Genomic DNA, 23,092 nt, shown 5'->3' on the forward strand with positions numbered 1-23,092 from the left:
CATGAGTAATTTTATCCTCAGCACAGGCAGCTTAGGCATCTAGAATAATCACTTTTGCACAACTGCTTTGTGCATCAAACAGCACCCTCAATTTTAAAATCAGAGCATGTGTATCAATAGTATTTACTGATTAAAATTAATGAATAAATCAGATAATATTCCACATTTCCACCAACTGTGCAAGCATCACAGGAGGGTTGCACTGAGGGTTTTGGGTTCAAGTTGCATAGAAATAGCACAGAGTACAACCCTGCCTTGTTCACAGGACCCAGCATTGGGCCTTTGCATTTGTTCCCATTTGGGCAGAACAGGTTTTTGTGGCTGTGCAGAACTGTCAGGATGGAACTAAGCGAAGCCACAATTTTATATGCCCCAACTTTCTTGCAGCTTTTGCAGAAAAACAAAGAAAAATCCATTTTGAAGAATTCTTTCCTTTACAAAGTATTTTAGTTGGTAATTAAAGTTAACTTCTTCTATTTGTGATGAATAACTTTCCAACTCACACTCCAAATATGAATTTACACTCACTAAAAAATTTAAAATAATAGAAATCCAGTTAGCATGTGATTTTACTCCATACAGATTACCTTTTTTATCTGGAAACATTAACCACTAATGTCCATCTGGCTGTTAAAGTGAAAACCCTTCTATTAGCTGCCACTGGGCCCACATAAATTGTTATTCCATATAAATTTTTTTCCCATACAGCTCAGCTCCAGCTATCCTCTCTCTGAAGCTTGTTCCATATGATTTCCTACCAACAACTTTCTAATAACACAACAGACAAAATCAAATACTGAGAGCAAAAATGCAAAAAACATTTCTAGCACCCCAGAACCCAAAAGTTCAGGTAAGAGGCAAGATTTGAGGCAGGGACCCAAGTCTGTGTCCAGCTTAAGTAATCACTTGTCTATTGTATTCTTCATCCAACTACCCCCTGGAGTGTTCTTCCTAAAGAATGACAGGAAAGAACCCCCACACCTTCTCCCCTACATAGAGTTCTGGATGAGAGACTGCACAAGTTCTAATTACAAATCCATGTTTCCATTTGAAAATCTGACCATAGCAAAGCTTAATTTGCAGGGAAGCACAGTCAGATTATCCAGCAATATTTATAATCCATTTCTGTTAAGTTATCACAGGGTTGAAAAGAAAAATTTTGTGAAATACCTTGAAGTTTGACACTGAGATTCAACGAGAAGCTTCAATTCATCTTGCCAGAATCATCCAGCAGTGACAGTGAACATTCAAAGTTGTATAGATGTATAGATGCACATGGAGAACTTCCACTTTAATTCCAAAACAATCAGGAACTTATTTTGGTACCAACTGTTCTCCCCTAATCCAAACAAAACTTGTTAAATGTGAGTTACTCATCCTTCAGACTAAATGAACCACCAACTTCAAACTGTTTCTAACAGTTGATAAAAAACAGTTTGATAAAAATAATTCAGCTCTGGTTGGTGTTATGTATAAAAATCCCTTTTCTTTTGTTCTCAACACTCCAAATTTATATGCTATGAGCAGCAGAAATCTGACTTGGTCATACTCAAGTAAGGAAACACAAGAAGAGGAAAGACTGGAAAGCATAAGGGTAAAGATCAGACTGATTCACCAAACCCATGAATTTTTAAACACTTTAAAGTGGGTTTGTAAGAAACAGTTGCACGTCTAAGTGTTTTCATAACAAATATTCATGCAAGAACCAACAACCAGAATCCTAAACCAGCCCAAAACAGTGTGAGGTGGGAAAGATGCAAGACAAGAATCGCAGGGTTTGTGTTTTTTAAAGCAACCTCCTAACTTAGAATTTGACACCAGAATTTTTAGTAAGGATGATGGAAGTGGTGAACTTTTGTTCATAAAAGGTTCAGAGACCTGTTGCTGTATCTATAAATACACTTTACACGAGCTGCTGTCTCTTACAGGCGTAACTTCTACCACACTGGCCAAGACCTGAACAACTGCAGCACCTGCCAGAACACAGCCTGCATCATCTACAGGTACTTCCCTCCTTCCCACAGGTCTGCAGGGGCTGGATATCCCTCCAGTTGAACAACCCAATGTTTTGCTCACAGCTATAAAATGCCTCAGCTGTGACTAATCCAGTTTTTAACAGAACACACCAAGTGGTGTGTATGAGGTATTTCTTTTTGTTTCCCAAGCAGAAGACAATTGATATTGGTGTTGGCTGAGAATTCAAATAGAAACTCCCCACTAAGGTTTCACAGCGTTCTTACTTATGCTTTCAAAACCTCTGATGCCATTTCTGAGGATGAAATTCCTCTGTTTGTTGCATTTTTAAAGCTGGGATTTCTGTAACACCTTTAAGATCTTGAAAAAGATAAACACTCAGCTCTCCAAGTGCCAGTGAGCTACAGCTACAGTTCACAAAAATTAAACTCCCACACTTTTCACTCCTGTAGCTATCTGTTATTAATTTAAGAGAGTGCAATTTGACTAAGAAAACATTGCAGCACTGTGTCCTGGAAGCTGTACATGTTTCAAACACTGTGTCTGTAAAAACAGACTGTAAGAGCCTCCAGCTCCCCAACCATCCACCCCAAACCAGCAGGTACAAAGTCTTGGCTGTACTCTGCATGTGGTTTGTCCACTCAGCAAGGGATTTTATAAGGCTTCCTCTAATTTATAAACACTATCTCATCTCTGCAGCCTCAGTTATGAGGCAGAGAACCCAAATCTTGGGTTACTTGGCTATATTTACAAAAACAAATGGTAAGAGATTTTCTCTTTTAGGTTGAAACCTTTTCCTTTATTTCAAAGAACATGGCAGACTGTTATCTTTGCCAGTTTGCAAGCAATATAGCTTTAATTTTTTTGAAGGATACAAGGAACAGAAAATACCCACATGGAAATGTTTTTCACACCACATCTTCTACATGAGCCACATTTGCTAAAGAATTTAATAAACTGAACATAGCAATGGAATCTGTTGTTCAACACACAACTCAGCCAGGTACTGATGTCCTAAACCTCTGGCAGTGAAATCCCAAAGTAACCAAGATATCACAAATTAAACACCACAACTCCTCTGAGACAAAGCTGTTCATCTTCTTCATAGCCCACGGGGTACCATGGAAGGAACGTGACTTACCCAAGAGCATTGACTGCATCTGTATAAAAAGGAAGATCCAAGACAAAGCAGATTTCCTTTGCTTGGTCATCATCTCTGACCAAACAGTCTCTGTTGTGTTTGGTTGGACTAGACATGAAAAGGTCACTCTCTAGAAATTCTGTACAAACTACCCTTCACCACAGGCTGAAGAATAAACCATGATGGTTATCTCGTGGTTTTAAGTTTCAGTGCAGGGAAGGTCCTGAACAAGTGGCACAATTATCCAAAGAAAGGGGCAGAGGAAATAAGAAAACACTGATGTGCCTTTCTGATTTCCTGGGTAGTTTGTGATGATAATGGTGCCTGAAGGCTTTGCAGGGCAATGATCAGTAGAACATGTACAGAACACTGGTTTTCTAAAAAGTTTCTAGTTTTGAGAGAGAAACAGGAGACAGCAGGGGAACAACAGTTTTCACTTTACAGAAATGTTCCACAAGATGAGGTTATGAAAAAAGTATTCTGAGTGACTAACATTTGAATTTAGACAATATTCTAAAAGAAATTATCAGTGTTTGCTCTAGACAAACCCATGTAATTTTTTTATATTTTATGTAGCCTAAAGGTCCGTGCAAGTATTTTTCCCCTAACACAGCATCACTGTTTTCATTAATTATAGAATCAAATGTCTTATCTTGCTCCCAGTTTTCCTGCTCCTAAAGAATCCAGCTCATCAGTGATGCAGGATGTGGGGTTGCTGTCACTGAACCATCTTTATCACACACAGTTTAAGCAGACCCTGAGTCAAACAATGCACTAATCTCATATAAATCCCAGTGTGGATTACACCGATCAGGAAAGTAATAAAGAGCTTTTCTGCCTAACAGAGAGGGTATATTTGGCTTTATTAACTCCCCAGCAGGGATTCCAGACTTGGGATTTTCAATCTAGATCATGTAACGCAAATGTTTGTTAATAATAAACAAATGCAAGCAGCAAACAAAACCAGTTATCTGGGCATCTCACAGACAGTATTAAATGAAGACTGAATTGACCTCTTGCCTCTGGAGATGATCTCTCCAACATGAAATTAAAAACTCTGAAGAAAGGCAGAAAATAGGACTAGGAGCAGATGCCACCTTTACACGTGCCAGAAACCCAACATTTAGTATTCTTGACTACTGAAATGTATTAAGTTGCAGCTTTAGCAATAAGCTGATAAAATGCCAGGGACACCGATTTTATATCACTTTCTTCTACCTCTTTTCTATTTATTATGTCTTGCTTCTTGTTCAGAGATCCTTCTCCAGCTTTTCTAAATCAGAATAATCCTACTGCTTTCTTTTTACCAGCTGAGTTGTATTATTTCATTAAAAACCCCCAAACACATGAATTATAAGCAAACAAGCTTCTAGTTAAGCTTAAAGTATTATTTAACAATTTTTATGGATTTCTATATACATAAAAATACTCACAAAAATAGTGTTTAAAATACACATATTTACTAACTGTACAGGTTTCTTCTAATCAGTGCCAAAATCAATTCAGGGCCTGAAGGAACATCCCAAAAAATCCTGAGATTGTGCTTGGATTATGAAAAATACCACCTTTCTACTCTCCCCCTGCCTCCCAAAACCTCCCCAGCAGACACAGCTGATATGACCCACTCTCCTGGCCAGAAAAGATGATTGAAATAAAGAAAATACAGTCCTGCTTAATCACTGTCCACGCTGACTCTTTTAACCTTACATTGATTTCTATGCACTCATCTGCTGTTATCTAATTAACATCCTGGCTCTCATTTGACATTAATAATAATTAGGGGTTTCAGTGGAGAAAATGAGTTCTACTTTCCTGTTAACTAACACCACTTAGCTCAAAGACTTACATATTGGCTCACTTTCATAGATTTTTGCTCCTAGCCTGTCTCCTAGTGGGGGACATTCACATTTAACAGAGTCAAGTATGTGAGAGGTTTTAATTAATTCCAAGCATGTGACTGTTAGACTATGGTATCAGAACCTGACCTTTGAATAAAACACATTGAAAGGTCATTCTGGTACATTTTCATTTTTTCTCCATTTTTCTCCCATTGTTTCGGGCAAAATGCTGGAGTTGTTAAGTCACATAAAGTAAAAGGTTTCCCTTAAAAAAAAAATCAGTAAATGAATTTATTGTCAAAGCAGAAACCAAAACACCCTTGTGTTTTCATCATGTTTAGTTATTGAATAATGCCAAGTTATTCTGGTGAGATAAACATCCTTTCCAGGTGTTTTTTAAAGAGGGAATTTCTCACTTACTAGCTTAAATCTCTTCATTTTTCCATAGTGTAGAATATGACTTCAGACAACAAGAAGGAAGATTTCACCAGATTTTGAAAACACTGGATAATGCAGAGCAAGATCCAGCTTCAGCTTCACCTCAGAAGCCACCACCTGATCCTCCAGCTGCAGAGAAAAAGGAGTTAAGGAGGAAAACAAAAAAGATGAAAAGAAAATGCTTCTGGTGGATTTGACTTCCTTTGCCTCCTTTTATATTTCAAGACATCAGAACAGAAGGAGCTCGGGAGCACAGGCCTGAAATGTGCTATTACAAAACCACAAAGGTAAAGAATGTTTAATTAGGGTATCTGAAAAATCAAAATAATTGAATTTAGTTAAATCATCTCACTGAATAAAGGTGCATGAAGATACTATTTTCAAAAGAGAAATTGTTTCTTTCAAAAGGAAGCTCTCTCATTTTTTTTCCAAGGACACTTTCATATGCTTTCTAAAGACCTTTTTTTTCAACTTTCCAAAAATAGCAAGGTTCAAATCTCTACTTTAAAAAAAAAAACAACATGGTAGATGAAGGTAAGCATGTCACACAGCCTTCATTTCCTCTTTATAAAAAACTTGGACTAAAAGAGAAGAGCTTCATTGATCTTTGAACAAACCATCAAGAACAAATTCAGGGAAACCTATGCTGCTCATAAAAGTCTCTCCTCAAAGGAGATAATCATCATTATTTTACGTCCCCACTGAAATATTTTTCTTGCTGTCATTCCTCTAATATTGAACAACAACAAAAAAGGAATTTTGGTTTAAGTTTTGCTCTGCCCTTTTATTTGTTCATTATAAAAGCCCCCATTCAGAAGTTTCAGCCACTCAAGAGATTTCTCTGGAAAGAACTTCGGAATCATAAAACAAGAGAAGATCGTGGTAAACTCTGGTTTAACCCCCTACTCAGGCAAGGTCAGGTTAAGTGAATTTGAGTTTTGAGTCTCTGCAAAGACAAGAATCCCAAAGTCCTTGGGAGGGGCTGCTCCAGTTTTTATTCCCAACATCCAGTGTGACCCTGGAGCCCGTCACACCTCGCTCTGTCCAAAAGCACCTTCAGGAAGAACAGGATGGAGAACAAGATGGATAATGAGACCTCTCTCCTAAATCTTCACCTCTTACAGACTGAACAAACCCAATTTTCACTGCCTCTCTTCCCATGCTCCTGCTGCAGCCCACAGGCAGCTTGGCTCTCTGCCTCCAGTAATTTGATGTCTTTCCTCCACCTGGAAGCCTAAAACTGGACACAATCCCTCAGATGTCATCACACAATTGCTGGATAAAGAGGAATGACTATTTTGGCTCCTGTCTTACTAAAGCACCTGCCCAGTCTGCCCTTTTAAGACTGTATCACTATACTAAAATATCCCAAGCTGTGGGTTTTTTTGGCCTTAAGGTGTAAGTCGATACATGACACAGAATTGGACATAAAAAGAATATTTAATGAACTTATCCGTGTTACACAAACAATTACACATGCTGAAAAGATTTTAGCAAGTGTCAGTACAGTGACTTCTTTCCTCCAAAAACAATGGATTTACCAGCCAGCACAGGGAATGCCAATGGAACCTAATTTAGGGCTGATTATACTATTATTTTACTCATGAGAACGTGGTCACCTTTCATATGGGGGGCAAAGGGGAAAAGGTTTCCCAAAGCAAGTTTAGTGGAATGTACTGCAGACCTTTTCTTAGTGACCCTGGTTCAGGGTATTCCATAGATTAACCCCTGCATCCTATTTTTCTAAGTCATACTGTATTAATTGTGCAATGTTAATTTAAAATGTCTGTACATTTTTTGTACACTTCTCTGTTCCTTGAATACTTAGGGTTAATTACACATTTGAAAAACACATTAAAACCAATTTTGCACAGAAGAATTTTGCCTGGAAGAACTAATTTTTTTTTTTTTTTAATAGAACTAGTCTTTTAGAAGAAAGTATGCAATATGTCACGGTTTAATTTATCAAAATTTGAGGGGACTGACACTTCTAAAAAACAATTCCATGTTAAGTTCAGTGAGTACATAAATGACAGACACAAAAATATCATTATTGTAGAGGCTTTTCAGAAGGAAATTAATTTTTACCAGCAAAAAAATGGATTTAGTGAGACAGAAAAGCTCTTCAATAATAGGTTGTGGGTACAACAAAGCTAAGAATTAAATTATTGCATCAGAACACATCACTATATTACACTCAAGTACTCTATAAGTGATATAATGAAGGATTTATTAGTGTCTAAGTTATTCTTGTGTATTAAAACAGTACACTCAAGTACTCTATAACTGATATAATGAAGGATTTATTAGTGTCTAAGTTATTCTTGTGTATTAAAACAGCATTTTAAGACTAATATTCTCTGTGGTAAAGGTATAATAATAAGCAGTACCAACAGGTGCAACAGTAGTAAAACCAGAAGTTTTTTTCTGCAGTGAACTGATTTTTAATAATTTATTACATTAATGCAATCTTTTTGTCTTTGTTTTGGTTAATAAGCACAAAAAATCCTCCTTTTAAGCTATTTGACTCTGGGTTTGCACACATAATGCATGTGATGCCTTCACTGTATCTTCAAAGGATCCAGAAGATTCGATTTAAAGAAAGCCCAGCACTCTGGTTCACCACAGAGCACCAACCAAGTCCTGGGGTCAGGAAAACTCTGCAGGAACAGGGAGATTCGCTCTGGTTTAAGAAAGTGCCACCAAAGGGAGCTGCATATAAGGCTCTGAGTCTTTCTTACAGCCTGAACAGGCATCAATGCTCCTGAAAAACTGAAGTACACTGATATAAATGCTCACAGGATTTATAATTTGATGTCTGATGGACTTCAGAACTGCGGGCGATTTTTAATCCTTAATCTCTCAGTCAAAATTAGCTCCTGTCTTCCAGATTCTCAAATCGATTGTTTTTCAGTTCCCTCTCCCTCAGGAAAGTCTGGATTAGCCCCCCAGGGATATGAAATTCCCTTTGTGGCATCTGCACCCCCAGCAGGAGGGAAGCACTGCAGGGATTCAGGGATTGGCCCCTCAGCTCCCGCTGCTGCCACGGGAGAACAGTCATTTGTCTCTCTGCCTTCAGCTCAAACTCACCCCCTCCAAGACATCTGTTTTCCTTGGGAGGGAACACGAAATTCCAGTGCTGCTAAAGCACTCTCCTTCAGGAAGGTTGTCCTGGACTTCTCTATTTCAAGATTTCAGAATAACAAGGGAGATTTTTTTTTTTTTTTTTGTCAGCAGGAGCAGTCAGAGTAAAATTCTGAAATATATATCAGATCTAAACTCAGGGGTTATCTAAAACACAGACAGAGCTCCCCCATTCCTTTTCTTGAGGCTCTGATTACCATGAGATGTTTTTATGAGGTTTCAGGAGTCAATTAATAATAAAGAACATTTAAATTACAAAGGAAGCAAACAGCTGTTCTTTGGAAGAAGAAAAATTAATTGAAAACTAATAGGCATTTCGTGGAATCCCACAATAATTTCACTGAAAATAAAGCAAAAGTGCTGCAGAAGTAAATTATCCCTACCAAAGAAAAAGCATCATATTTTCACAATCAAACCCCACCTACTAAATGCCAGGAGTTATTATCCCCAGTCTGTCACACACAAAAGGCTTTCTCCATAAAACTTTAAAAGGGAACATTGGAACAAAAGACTATTTGTCACACTAAAAGGTAACAGTGGGGGGGTGTCATGGATGCATCAGCCAAGATCCATCAGCACAAAGGTAATGCTTGGTTACTGGTTTGTTTAGATTTAACATCAAAATTTGTATATCCTGGCAACAAAATAACTAAAATTTAAGAGCTTTGTAACACTTAATTGGAGAATCTTGGCTGTATAAAAATGTAATGGGTAAGAATTGTTTTTTCTCTTATTGTTCAATATTTTTAAAATAGTTTAGGAATTAATTATCAATTCTCATAAGAAATAAAAAATTACCAGGGACACGTTATTCAATTTATGATGTCAAGACTGGAAAAGCAATAGAAACTGGGAGATGTTGGAAGATAATAGTACTGGCTACGAAAAACTTCTGTGATTTACAAAATGACAGTGTAATCCCTAAAACCAACTCCTAGAATAGGAAAGAAATTTCAGGAATACAAACACATTATTAAGCAAAAATCTAGAAATACCCCCAAAAAACCCCATAAGTCAATGAGAAACAAACCACAGCTACCTGACAGCATTTGACTAAAACATATTGTGGGCCTTCTGTAAAATATGTATTTAAATGACAACTAAAATATGCTATTTATAAAACATTGCACAGAACATGGTATATTCCAAAATTACTGTGTTTGGAAGTGTTGTTTTACGGAGTCAACCTAACTTTCTTTAAAAATTAAGAATGTGTGGATAAAATACTGATTTCTCTGTCATATCACAGCAGTTCATGTAGGGCTTCTGACAGTTTTTTGCACTACAGCTCTTTTGAAAAAGCCACAATACTTAGTAGTCCTGCCAGCTTAGATACAAACCATCTTTCTAGGGAAATTTATTCTCTAATGAATGTTTTGTATATATTTAGGCCCTTTAATGTGGTGTTATCTTTTGCAATAAAATGAGATGTTTTATTAGGTTTCAGGAGTCAATTAATAATAAAAAAGCTTTAGGTTACAAAGGAGGTGAACAGCTGTTCTTTGGAAAAAGAAAAATGAATGGAAAACTAGCAGGCACTTATGGAATCATTCTGCAGCTTTTCCAGGTAGAGCAAGGATTTAAATTGAAATACTGAACAAAACATCTGTAGCTTTTAGCTAGGCCATGAGTATATTTGAATATATGGGATTCTCCAGCCACAGCAGCTCTCCAAAGAGTTCCCCTGGTCATTATTTCCCCACAGAGAAAGCTCTAGAGTAGCTTTGCTTAACAGAGTACACTGTTTTCTTTTTGGCAAAGTCTCCATGTGCACAACAGTGTATATAAATACTGTTTAAAAACCTCTCTGTGTGGCGTGGCTACACTTATTTCATCGTGCTAAACTGAAACTGTGAGAAGAATGAAGTTTAGAAGTACTAAAAGATTTATGATATTTCTGTTTACCTAATCAAGCCAAGACTGAAAACAAGTATTGTGTTCTCCCCATGCTTTTATGTTTTACTTCCATAACTCCTGCAGGACTTCACTGCATCACAATGACCTTCAACTAAAAGTCTAAATTTCGTAAGATATTCAAGATAAAGTTTGAATAGCCATATTCAGACAGCAAACTCATCCCTTTTCACAAGTTTAGAAGCACTTCTACAGATAGAAACAGTCAAGGTTTTACGGATTTTTAAGTGTGAAAACAACCAAGCAGCTGCTAAAACCTTCAAATTCTAAAGCAGCACAATGAAGGCAATAGTGGCACTTAAGTAAGTCTTCTCTGCAGCAGCTGCAAAGAGCCAAATTACTTTTCCACCACCACCACCTTCTCCTGAAGGGATTATTTACTTCTGAGCCCAACTCTTCCCAGTAATTACACGAACACAGCACAGGCAGCACCTTCCCTTTGCCTCCAACTGGCACTGGCAGCAAGAAGAGATCAAGGCAACTGGAACCCAAAATCCTTTTAATGCCTTCTCTGCCAACAAGAGAGAAGATTGTGAAAAGGACACCTGAATATGAAAATTAACCTGCTTACCCCTGACAAAAAGTAAAAGCAACCTCAGGTGAATAAAATCCAGTAATCTATCCAGTGCAAGGTATTTAAACGTGCAAGGAATTACAGGTCTTGTATATTGTCACCATTGTTTTTATCAGTATAACATAATATTAGCATTGCTTTCCACACTGTTTTCAAATTCTGGAAAATCACACTGCAGAAGATAATAAAAATACTTGCAATATTCACAAAGGTAGTGACAGATTTAAGAATCTAAAGAGTAACCTTGTGTTCTCCTGGAAGTAACAGATTTGTTCCCATTTGAGATCTCTCATACCTGTATAACATCAGCTACATATTCTGACTGTAGCTATTCCACATGTCCCACCTGCACCTGCCAAGTTCATGATACATTCAGCAACTTGAGTTCATCTAAACATTCTGCAGGACATAATTCCTGACTATCTGCTTCATTTTAAAAAAATTAACCATTCAGGCTTTCAGCAAGTTTGACCCTCTATAGATGTTTTAAAGCAAACCTGAAAATTAACCCAGAGAACTAAAGCCAGGACACAGAGCATGAAAGAAAAACTTATTTTGCCAGTTCTTTCCGAATGCAAAAGACTATTTTGTTCATTACAAACAATTTCTTCACATGTGAAAGGCTTCTCTGTCGAGAGATGTTGCCTCAGCTGTAGGAAACTCAGTAGTTTATTGGAATTCTGCTGTGAAAAACCTTTAAAATGCCCAATAAACACACATGCATAGATGCTTGTGAGCATAATTAGCATTCAGAAAACTGCATTTCAAAAGTCACATTGAATTTGTTCTTTTGAGGTTAAAACAGCTGAAGAAGTTACAGTAGATGAGAGGGCAAAAAAAAAAAAGAAACAGATTTTCCAAGCCATTTCAATGTACTGCAAGCAGCTTGTTTCCTAATGGTTTCCTAATGAGAAGGATCTTTTATGCAGGATCACTTCAGCTCTGCTTTGCTTCTTCCCATGGTGTTTATGGGACCCAGAAATCCTCCTTAATAGATTGATTAAATCATCCATGACACTTCCTTGTGATACAGAAAACCTTTGCAAACGCTGGAGGGAACTGAAGGGTTCACTGGTCTTCAGTCCAAACCATTTGCTGCTGTGACCGTGGATAAATGCCCAAATGTCCGAGGGTTCCACCCAAACAACAACAGACCAAGCCCTGACAAACAGCTGCCACAATTCTGCGACCTGCAGATGGACCAGCAGGGAGTCTGAAGCAACCACTGGCAAATATTTCCTTTGAAGAACTCAGTTACTAGGAGACTAATCGTTAGGAGACTCAGGCTCTGGCTGGCAACGACCTAAAACTGGTATTTTGGTTTTCCAACAGAAATAACCAGGGAAACACAGTCCAGTTCAAAAGACATGCAATGTACCTCGTGGCCAAAGCAATCAAGTCAATGATGCTCATGGATTTTGCAGAATAATGTAAATTCTTGAAGACAAACCATTAATATACATCTTCCCATCAGCACAGTCTGAAGGGCAAGCTCCAGAATTCCTGATGGAAACAGCTCTCTTGCCTTCCCACAAATAGTCTAAATCTAGAGGAGTGCTCAGGAGATGTGCATTTAAATCAAAATAAATTGAAGGATCTGTCCCTGAATGTAACTCTTAAACCATGGAATGTCCCCCAAAAAGTCTCAGATGTGTGCTCTGTGCCAGCACATCTCCAGGGATTTTTCCATCTGCCAATTATTTATATAAATTATTTTGAACAGCTTTATGGTTTGTTTTGGTTTGGGTTTTTTTTTAAGTTTTACTCAGACAAGTCCACTTTGCGTTAGTGGAAACACTGTTCTCAATGTATTCAAGTGTGCCCTTTATGCAGGTTTGTAAGACATTCTTCTTTTTGCAAATATCAATTAACTTCAGGTTTATCAGTTGTTCTTTTAAAGAACATAGAAATCTCACAACTACACTTCAAAAGACACTACAGTGGCACAGCTGAGTGAAAAAAGAGCAAAACTTGAGACCTTTTCGTTGAAATTAAAAAAAAAAAGTTCAGAAACAAGGACTCCAAAAATGCTATATTTACTTTTTTTTTTCAGGATAACTATAAAATGAGATTCAAAGCATTGGAAACACAGTAAAATATTACTCACAATTAAGGGATCTCGCCCCATTGTAATAACAGTTCTGTTCACTGTGCGTAACAACTGCACCATTATTTCTTGAATATGGTGATAAGTTGAAGCCTGTAAATGAAAAAAAAAAAAAAAAAAACAGAGTTTTGGTATTAAAACCACCTCTCTTGCAAAAGTAAGAAGAAAGCAAATATTTCCATGTTGACAGTTCAAGTTGTCTGACATAACAACCCTATTGCAAGAGCAGCACTAATTCTCCTTGCTCACACTGCTCCTTAGTTGCAGCCATTTCAGTGGAATTCTCATTCCAAGGGGCACAGTCCAATTTCAGCCTCATCCACCCCACGACTGCTTTTTGTTCCCAACAGTCACTTCCCATCCCTCCCTCAGGGGACTCGTGTTCCCCCGGTAAGTGAATAGTCTGTAACTCAACAGCAACACCCTGGTAACAGTTAATTAAAGCAAAGTGTCAGTGCCCTCAGGGCAGTCAGGAGCTCAGGAATATTCTTGCAGTCATAAAGGGTGTAGTTTTAAAGAATAAAGTCATCTTCATTTAACTCTGCAGCTCTGGGAGGGCAGGAGCTGATCAGGGTCAGCTCTTCAGCCCCACTGCCCAAGTACTGCTCTTGTTGCCTGAAGGACTTTTGATTATTTATTTCAAAACACTGAGCAAATGGGAATAACCTTACCTTCACCAGTTTTACTGCCCTTACTCTGATCACTAGACAGCTGGGGAAACCAGATTGCAACAAAGAAAGAAAAAGTCTAAACAAATTTCTAACAGAAAAAGCTAATTAGCTTGTACCAACAAGGCACCTATTTAATGTCAGGTACAGTTTGGAAAGAACACCACAGTCACAGAAGCCAGGGGGAGTTCTTAATGGTTTAGGTGTCTGAGGTCCAATAACACCCCAGGAGAAACTGCTTCTGACTCTTTTTCCTCTGAGACATCCAATGTTTTCTCTCCTGTTCTGATTAACCTGGATCAGGGTTAACACTTTGCAACAGGGACCTTCCTCACATCTGGCAGTTTATTTACTATTACATTTAGTCCTGTTGTGTCCTCTGACTGTAACACACAAAAGCTTAAATGATTTCTCTGCTGTCACAGCATTTCAGAAGTCATTATATTCTATAAATTAACAAAGTATTCGCAGAATAATTTGTGATTGGTGTTTTCTTCCTTAAAGTTTCAGTTTCTCTGGTACAGTCCCAGATTTATAAAAAGACTACACCTGATAGTGGCTGCACAGCAGACACATCTGTTGTTGTTGTTCTTACAATACTATTTACCACTATAATTAATATATATATATATCAACAGACAAAACTTATAAACTCTGTCGCAGTGCTTTGCACAGGGAATTAATTCATTCATTAGTTTCCTTTTTTTTTTTTAATTCAGAGATGAGGGGCCATATAATTTAACTTCACTTGCACATTTCAGTATGTGCTACACCATTATTAGTAACAGTTCAGGCCATCACATAATGGGTTTGAACATTTAGCCGTGACTCCATTATTAAAGAGGAGCTCTACTCTGAGTTCACACACAGCACAGAACACACCTCTCCTGCAAGACTATTAGATATGCTCAAGCATGGAAAGGTTATTTTCTGCTAGACCTTTGAATTTTCAGAGAAACATTAGCAAATGAATTAAAATGGTTCCTTTATGAAACTGAGACTCCCTTTCTTCTTGAAAATCTAAGAAACAATTAGGCATTCAATACTGACATTCCTAAATTAACAAAAAGTGTTTTCACACGTTGTCTATACAGAGGATTTCAGCTTTTATCTTCCAGTTTCTAGCTTCAGAGCAAAGTCTAACAACCCACTGCAACATCTGCTTTCTTAGATCATGTTTCTCTTCAGGAGGATGACATGGGGAAACCCACCATCAATTGGCTTCAGCTCATTTGAAGAAACATAATTTTTTCTGCAGAAGTTAATTAACAACTTGTACCATATACAAATGCTCCCTTGGAAAACAGGAATTGTGCTATTCCATTTAATGAAGTATGGCCTTCAAAAATATGTGCTTGTCTTCCCTGGTGAAAAGGATTTGCTGGGTGACCAAGGCAGGGAACCATCAGAGCTCACACGTGTCAGCAGTGAGGAGTGTTCTCCCAGAGCTCATTGTTGGGGTGGGTGGCACACAGAGATCAGTTAATAGAAAATCCAAACCAAATCAAATTTCACTCTTCATAAAAAATACGTGTGCAGGGTAACAGCTATTGTTTGGTTTAGCTTTTATCTTCTGTTTAAGATTCTAACAGGGCTGGGACAAAAGCAAGAGCAATTGCATTGTCTCAGAGTCAAGCAGGCACTTCAGATCCCGATGGAATGCTCTTTTGTTTGGATGGGGCACACAAGGAGTACCTGAACGGCTCCTTTGGAACTGCAATATTATACAACCTGTACTTGAGACACCTCTTCAGTGCATTCATTTCAGCTCTCCCAGCTGTGTCCTCTCCCAAACTCTTGCCCAGCTCTACCCTCCTCCCTACATGGGGCAGAGGGAGAAACAGAGAAAGCCTTGGCACTGCTCAGCAGTAATTAAAACTTTAATTGCTCCATCATCAACGCTGTTTTGGTCACAAGTCTAAAACACAGCACTGTGTGGGCTGCCACAGAGGAAAATAACTCCATACAGACCAGACTCTGTAACTCTATACAGACAGTGTGTTCACTCCCTGGTGCACCCACTTCTATGACTTCATATTCCCTCTCTGACATATGTACAAATAAAGGCACATGTAAAAGGATAATGATTTTTTGAAATCATAATTCATAATCATGCATCGATCTGACTGAAAAGTGTTTGCAGAAGATCTTAAGGTAACTGGCCCTAAAAGAACATGCAGGTTTTCCCTGACTACATTCCTTTGAAATTCTCTTTTGCTAAAGTTTTAAGATCTGCCATAAGTTGGGCAAATGCTTTAAAAAATTCTGTACAATTCTAAAAGGCTTCCAGGCTTGTTTGCTTGTTTGCTAAACAGCTTAAAATGCAATTGCTGCCAGTTACTGACTCGGTGCACAGAACAGGAGAAGGTTCTTCATCTCTCTTGCACTTACAGTCTCAACCAAGATTTTGCTTTAGATTCCAAGAGAAAGCATTTACCATTCCACTTCATTGTGTAAGCACTATAAATAAGAACTTGTTCTGATACAGTAAGTATTAAGCCATAGGAGGTATGTCAGATTAGAGGCAAAGTCACCTTTTGAAGGACTGTCAGATTGTACATGTCAAAGTTGTAAAGAGGGAAAAGGGAACAGGTTTTAACTAAAACAGAAACAAAAAGCCACTGATTTCACCCTGACTTAATTGCAGTTCTGATTTAACTGTATTTTACAGGTGCTTGAAGCACAATCTCAAGCTACAAAGTTAATTTCAGACACGATTCAGTCAAAACAATGCCATCTATATCCAAAAGTTGTTTGCTGTAGAGGAAATTTAAAATCAAATGTAATATCTCACTGAGATGCCCAACAATGACTGTCTATTCATGTAAATAAAGTCCTTAACATAAAGCAATGTTTTTAACAACATCCTTGCTACCTGCAGAACCAGCAGCCAGGCAGCAGCTGAGGAAAACAGTGTTTGAACACAAGAGTCTGATGGTTCACAGGTTCCCACTTGCCAGAGGATGTGAGGCAAAACAGCAGAGCAGAGCTGGTAACATGAAAAAAATCTCTTTTTCTTTGATAAAGGAAATGCACTCTTCAAAAAGTCTGTGAGAGCTTCAAAGATCACCTCAGAGTATAGATTTTGATCACATGGAACACAAAACAACTATTGCTGCTTCTTCCCTGTCCTTTGTGAACACTCTATTTCTGGTGACTTTCACCAAATATATCAAACCCAAAAGTATCAAAGTTAAGTAGACAAAAAGTTTTAAATGCTGATCCAAAATCAGATTTCCCTACTGAGATTGAAATAGCAGAAGAAATAAAGACAAGATGTTGCTGTTATCAATATTGTAAAGTGATTCTGCTGCTAAAGCCTGAAGTTTCCTCCCCCAGCAGGTCAAATCACTCATTTTCCTAGAAAGAGGTTGAGAGCTACAGGAAATGAGCTGTTGAATAGAAAATTGCCTTCATCTCAAGGTTGAAGTGCAATCCCATATGAAAAAATCTGGTTAATTGCCAAAGCAATTCTCTCTATCTAGATCACACTGAAAAAAAGGCATTCTGAAGGACACTGCCTAAACAATAACCTGACCATAAAATGAACCTTTTCCATTTGCCTACAGGTCACAAAGTATAGCCTTGAAACAAGATTTCTCCCTCCAGCTGGAAAGTTACACTCCAGAGAAATCTGCCCTGGCTCTCAGGGACAAATGACTGCGTGATGTAGTGAAGGTGTTCCCTTCTTTTGCTCTTTTTTTCCTCCTTCAGATATGTCCTCTCCAAAGCAGATTTTTAGTACTGAAGGAGGATCAGCATTTAGCTAAAAAATGAGACCATGACCCAGAGATTCTCTGTCGAGGAGGGGGAAAAAACCTGCTGGTGAGAGTCACACCTTCGCTGTTGTAGTTACAAAACCCACTCTGACATATGAAGACGTGCTTCAATATATTCTAAAATCCATATTGTCTCTGATCAGCAGTTGTACTGCCAGAAGGCATGACAGGGTATGCTCTTTTTGCAACAGAAGCATCTGGTTCTTTTGTTGATGTCCCAGCTATTCTGTGATGTTTCTGATACTCAGGAATGTGATGCCTGCAGAGGGTTTTGGATATCCTGGTACCACTGCTGGATTTAGAATCCATCCAAGGGACTTTTCTCCTTGAATCAGAAATCCATCAGTATTTACTGCAAACACAAAGAGCTGGTAACTGCCACCCAAACATCTCACAGGGAACCTCCAGTTTACCTTCTTTAAAAGAAACTATTGAACTATTTGAACAAATGTCGATGTATTTGGTTTTTTTTTAAATGCATGTGTTTTAACTTCTCAGCCATTCCTCTGCTGTTCTGCCCAATATTCTCACTCACACCAACATGAGCTACAAACCCATACTGTCAGTAGGCCCTCATGAACCTTTGACATGTTATTGTAGACAGCAACTCTCAAGTCTGAAAATAAACTTAATTTATGTGGTACATATGTAGAAAGTATTACACCATCTTGCTTCGTGGCTGTGTTTTGCCTTTTGAAGGATACAGTAACAAAACCTGTTGCTTTACATTACAGGCTTATGAGCTGATAACTTCAATTTTTGCCCTATCCTGTTTCCAGCATTTCTCTGAAGAACTCCACTGCAAATTCAAATGTTCTTTATATATTCAAATGTTCTTTAATGCCTCTTCAGTACCATCTTGTATTGATCCCTTCTGAAGTGCTTACATCTAAAACAATGAGGAAAATAGCTCATGATAAAAATGGAAAGATCCCCCTTTGCAAACAGATGAAAGTAAGAAAATGGCTGCAATGATTTCATTACTAGGAAATGACCCAAGAATCCACAGTGAAAAACTTCTAAAATGACAACTTGACTCTATCCAGAGTCTGCAAATTTTGAACACATGTATCAGAAAAGTATAGTTGAGAAAAAATCAGCAGGTATTCACAGGAGAAATTACAACTTTCTTAATGTAATTAATTGTTAGGTTTTCTCAGAATAAATTCCTCAGATTATTGAGAAACTTCTTTGAATAACCTGCTGCTCATTAAAAAGTGAGGGACTGAAAAATCAACTCAATATTCTCTGAAATGAGAAAAAAGTAACAACCCAGATCACAATTTCTGCAGTGTCCCAAAATTTCGGGAGCCTGAGAAAGAAACTACAGACTCCAAGTGTAATATAGCAAAAAATAATCTGTTTTACCCAGACAGTGTTGGAAGTTGAAACCACACCTACAACATCTATACAGGGAAAAGCCTTTGTTTCAGAAACAAGGGTTTTTTCTAAAAGAAACACGATGAAATTTGAAGTTTATTCTGAATAATTAGAATAATCTCAGAACCATCAAATAGTTTGCCCTCTGTGATGAGCAGGGACATCTTCAACTCCATCGGGTTTCTCAGATTTCAGTACTTCACCTTTCAAACCTCAACTGCCCTTTAATTTTAAGTTTATGAAAAATAGGAGGAAAGTTCAATTTGCCACTGACTCGTATTAAAAATTTAAATGAGATTAATCATCATCAATAATTTACCACCTAATCAGCTCAGGCTTACTACAGACTTGGGCCATCTCCATCCCCATCAATACTCACAGGGTCCTGGCAGCTCAGAACCTCCAGGATGCTGTTGAGTAATTCAACACAGTGCTTCTTCTCTTGGACCTGGAGCTGCTGATCATCCTTCTGTTCCAGTAATTCCTTCAGCTCTTTTGTAATCACAGGGAGCAGAATGTCCCTGCATTCTGAAAGAAAGCAAATTACCTTAAGAACAAATGTAAACCAAATATTACTTGCAAGCAAACCCTCCTCCAAACAGCAAAACTCAATATGCTTTAACAACTACAGTCCCTTCCAATTGTGGATTTTCCAGCTGTGTCTCAGGAATACTCCTAAATTTGAGTGATATTTTCCTAAGTCAACAGTATGTCTCATATATCAAACCCACAACTTCCTGATAAAGGTACTTTGTTTCAGTTAAATTCTGAAGGCTGTTCAGCTTATCTCGAACACTTGGGGGCAAATTATTCACTTATACCCAAAGCACCTGCAAATAAACTGTGCCTAAGTAGTGACAGGATTTTAATGTAAGAAAAACACTAATTATTCTTTCTGAAAACAAGTCACAAACAGCAACAGAACTGTTGTGTGTCCATCATTTTGAAACACACCTTCTAAAGGCACATAAAAGAATGCAGACAAGGAAAAGACTCTAATGAAAGGCCCACCAGGCCTGTGAGAGCAAAAGCTGTGCATACATTCATTCTTATTTAAATTTAAGGAAGCTGACAAATATTGAGTTACATTCCAATCTCACATATACATTGACTTTTAAAGATAGAGACACTTACAGGAATACCTTTAATGAAGGCAATGTCTGTCTAGGAATCAAAATACAGCAGATTTCTGTTCTAATTTCATTGATACATGTCACTGAGTGATTTAAGTATTAACTTGTTGTACAGTGCTATAGAATTACAGAGAGTACAGCACAACAGTGTGAATAATGTTGAGTAGATGCTTCAAAGACTTGTTATATTCATGAAAAAACAACCTGGGTATAAAACAGAGCTAAATATGGCTTCAAAGGCTCCACCTCAGAATAATATTTGGTTAGAACTCCAGAAGCATTCCCATCACAGGCAGGGAGCTGAAGGTCTTATGGATTTCTCCTCGACCAATTCCTTAGTGCTAAAAATTCTTGTCTGTCTGTCTCAGGGAAAATAATTACATCACCAATTGGATACTATTTTGTGTCAATACCACACGTCACAGTTTCTGAAAAAAATAATAGGACAAAACCAGAAAGCCTCTTAATTACTGCAAATCTTTTTTTAAAGAATAATTTAGAGCACCTCTACCTGGACATACAGTGATAGTTGATAAACAAGGGCAGTGTGAGAGGTGGTGAAACTGTATCCAATGTGATTTAAAACAAGCCAGGGGCTCAGGATCCCCCCAAAATAAGGGTGCTGGTACAGGAAGAGAGGAGGGTAAGAAAGAAAGGAAAAGAATGGAAAGTAGATTATAAATGTCTGAATTTTGCAGATGAAGCAACAGAAGCTGTCCTTGCAGATTATTCTTATTTCAAGTAACAGCTCCAAGCCACAGGAACCAGGAGCTTTTAATCACAGCTAAGGAGCAGCATCATTCCTCGCCTCAGAAATTATCTGTACTCTTGGTAATGATTTCTACAGCATTATTCCAAGCTACAAGAGAAATCTTATTCAATGACTAAATTACAAACTCACTTGTAAAGCAGCAGCTAAAGAACACATATCAACACAAGACCTGCTTGAAGAGCAGCATAAAAATGAATTTCACACAGCTTACAGTTCCTTTATGTGACTATTCCTGCACACAGACACTTCCTGCACTTAATGCAGCCCACAGATACCCCTCTGATTCTTTCTTGATTTGCTCATGTGAACCACTTCTAACAACTAATTGTAAAGGCAATAATTGCAGTGCTATTAGTTCGTTGAGCAAAAACTAAACCAAAGAAACATCAGTAACAATGTTAAAAGTTAGATACAATACCTTAAAAACTTGCTGAAATGTGATAGCACTTCTTTTAACAAAGGGTTTGCATATTCAGTCAACAAATAAGTACAAGTTGTACATTAGATAATTACCTCCCTGCTTTTGAAAAAGCGAGAAACAAACTTTAATTCTATTTTCACTGCAGTCTGTGGAAATTGTCCTTCACAGTCAAGGGTTATTCAGGGGGGGAAACAGTTCCTAGTATGATCACTTCAGGATTCATTCATCAAGATTCCGGCCACTCCAAAACCACTTAAGATACAGTAAGATATATTTTGGATATAACATGTGCTAAGCAAATTCCATTTCATGGTTGTTACAAGAAAGACCATAAGTGTGTCAGTCTGTTACTGAAAGATGGCCCACATTTAACACATTTTAAAGTTGGATGGAAGAAAAAGATGGACTCACAATCCAAACAAGCAGTTCAGGCTGGATGTAAAGAAAAACCTCTTTCTTAAAAGGACATTCAGGTTGCACAATCTCTATATTTGAGAGGTTTTCAAGACCCATCTGGAGCAACCTGGTCTGCCCAGGTTGAACAAGCAGAACATAGTGACCAGCTACTCATAGCAAGTACCATGACACAGCTAGAAATTTAAAGGAGACTGTGAGATTTTGAATCTCTGGATAATGAATAGTGACTGTCAGAATGCTGGGAACAAAGATACCTCTCTCTATATAAGCCTGTATATGTAAATCAGAACATTTTTAGGGCTTGTCATTTTTTTATCCATAGGATCCAACATCAAGGTTTGCTGTATCAGAAGAGATGATATCAAATTCATTACTCTAAAGACAGATAGGATAAACCTGCTTCTTATCATCTTAATCTATAGCACTTGCACAGCATCACTAGAGAGGCATAAAAACTGTTTCCCATGTATTAAACCTGGATGAAAATACACCTGTATGAAAAAACACGATTTCTCTTCTCTGACACCCCCATCTCTGTGTTCCTTTCCAGATTCCCTGACTGTGTGCAAGATATGCTGAAGGAATGATTTATCACAGCCTAAAGCCCCACCTTTCCTGTAGCACTGTGGATTCAGTGCACCAACCAAACAAACCTGTCTGCAGTTATACCTGTGTCTACACATGGCAACATTTTCTGTCACAGATTCTCTGCTCTAAACCTGCTGCGAATAAACTACACTTTTTATAAGGCTGCAAAACTATTACTCCAACAATCTGCAGCAGACACAGTAACAGGTACACATAAACCCAACATGAAGAATCCAACACACTCAACCTTTAACTAATCTGCAGTGATGTGTGGGAATACAGATCCCAAACCAAGAGCATGTCAGAAATTCAGCTGGCAACTCTTTTCCCATGGCTACCATTCTTAAAAACAGTGCCCTTGAACACATTTCCACTTCAAAAAAAACATCAGTAGGGTGTGCTGTGCTAACAGCAAAGTTCAAAGTCACATCAAATTATGTGACATCTCAGCCGCTCTTCACCTCTCACAAAGAGGATGGAATGTTATATGCACTTAACCAGTTTCACATCTGCCAGGATAAACATACTTACTGCTCTCACTCCTCCAAAATAATATCCAGCTCAATTTTCAAGCTGTTAAGATGTCCCTTTGAACTCTCTGACAGCTAGCAAATATAAAAATTCCCTTTGGATAGCTTTTAAAGTTACAGGAAGCAATTGGATAATAAAGCCCTCTACTTAACGAGCTTTATTTCAAAGGCAAAGGAAGAGAGTAGACTGAGCAAAGTCATTGATCAAGAGAAATCCTGTATTTTAGCTACAGTCCATTTTAAACTTATACTCATATGGAAAATAAAAAATGAG

At 37.9% G+C, this 23,092-nt stretch overlaps 2 protein-coding genes across 3 annotated transcripts in view; one reads left to right on the forward strand and one right to left on the reverse strand.

The window, feature by feature from the left end:
• The window catches only part of INSYN2B (inhibitory synaptic factor family member 2B), a 30,157-nt gene extending 22,887 nt beyond the window's left edge, over window positions 1-7,270 (forward strand). Inside the window, exons 3-4 of one of the 2 annotated variants that reach the window (XM_064671563.1) lie at window positions 1,929-2,003; window positions 5,407-5,505. In XM_064671563.1, the coding sequence (XP_064527633.1) occupies window positions 1,929-2,003; window positions 5,407-5,413 (82 nt within the window). In that variant the 3' untranslated portion in view covers window positions 5,414-5,505. Of the gene's footprint in view, window positions 1-1,928; window positions 2,004-5,401 lie in introns of both variants that reach the window. The other variant, XM_064671562.1, reaches the window with a different exon arrangement.
• Window positions 1-23,092, reverse strand: part of DOCK2 (dedicator of cytokinesis 2) — a 164,253-nt gene that overhangs the window by 85,175 nt on the left and 55,986 nt on the right. The window contains exons 26-27 of the mRNA XM_064671560.1: window positions 19,337-19,485; window positions 13,131-13,223 (exon numbers count right to left, since the gene is read on the reverse strand). Coding sequence (XP_064527630.1) covers window positions 13,131-13,223; window positions 19,337-19,485 — 242 coding nt within the window. The remainder of the gene's footprint in view (window positions 1-13,130; window positions 13,224-19,336; window positions 19,486-23,092) is intronic.

Source organism: Pseudopipra pipra, chromosome 15, assembly GCF_036250125.1.
Source record: "Pseudopipra pipra isolate bDixPip1 chromosome 15, bDixPip1.hap1, whole genome shotgun sequence".
In the NCBI taxonomy this organism is placed as follows: Eukaryota; Metazoa; Chordata; class Aves; order Passeriformes; family Pipridae; genus Pseudopipra; species Pseudopipra pipra.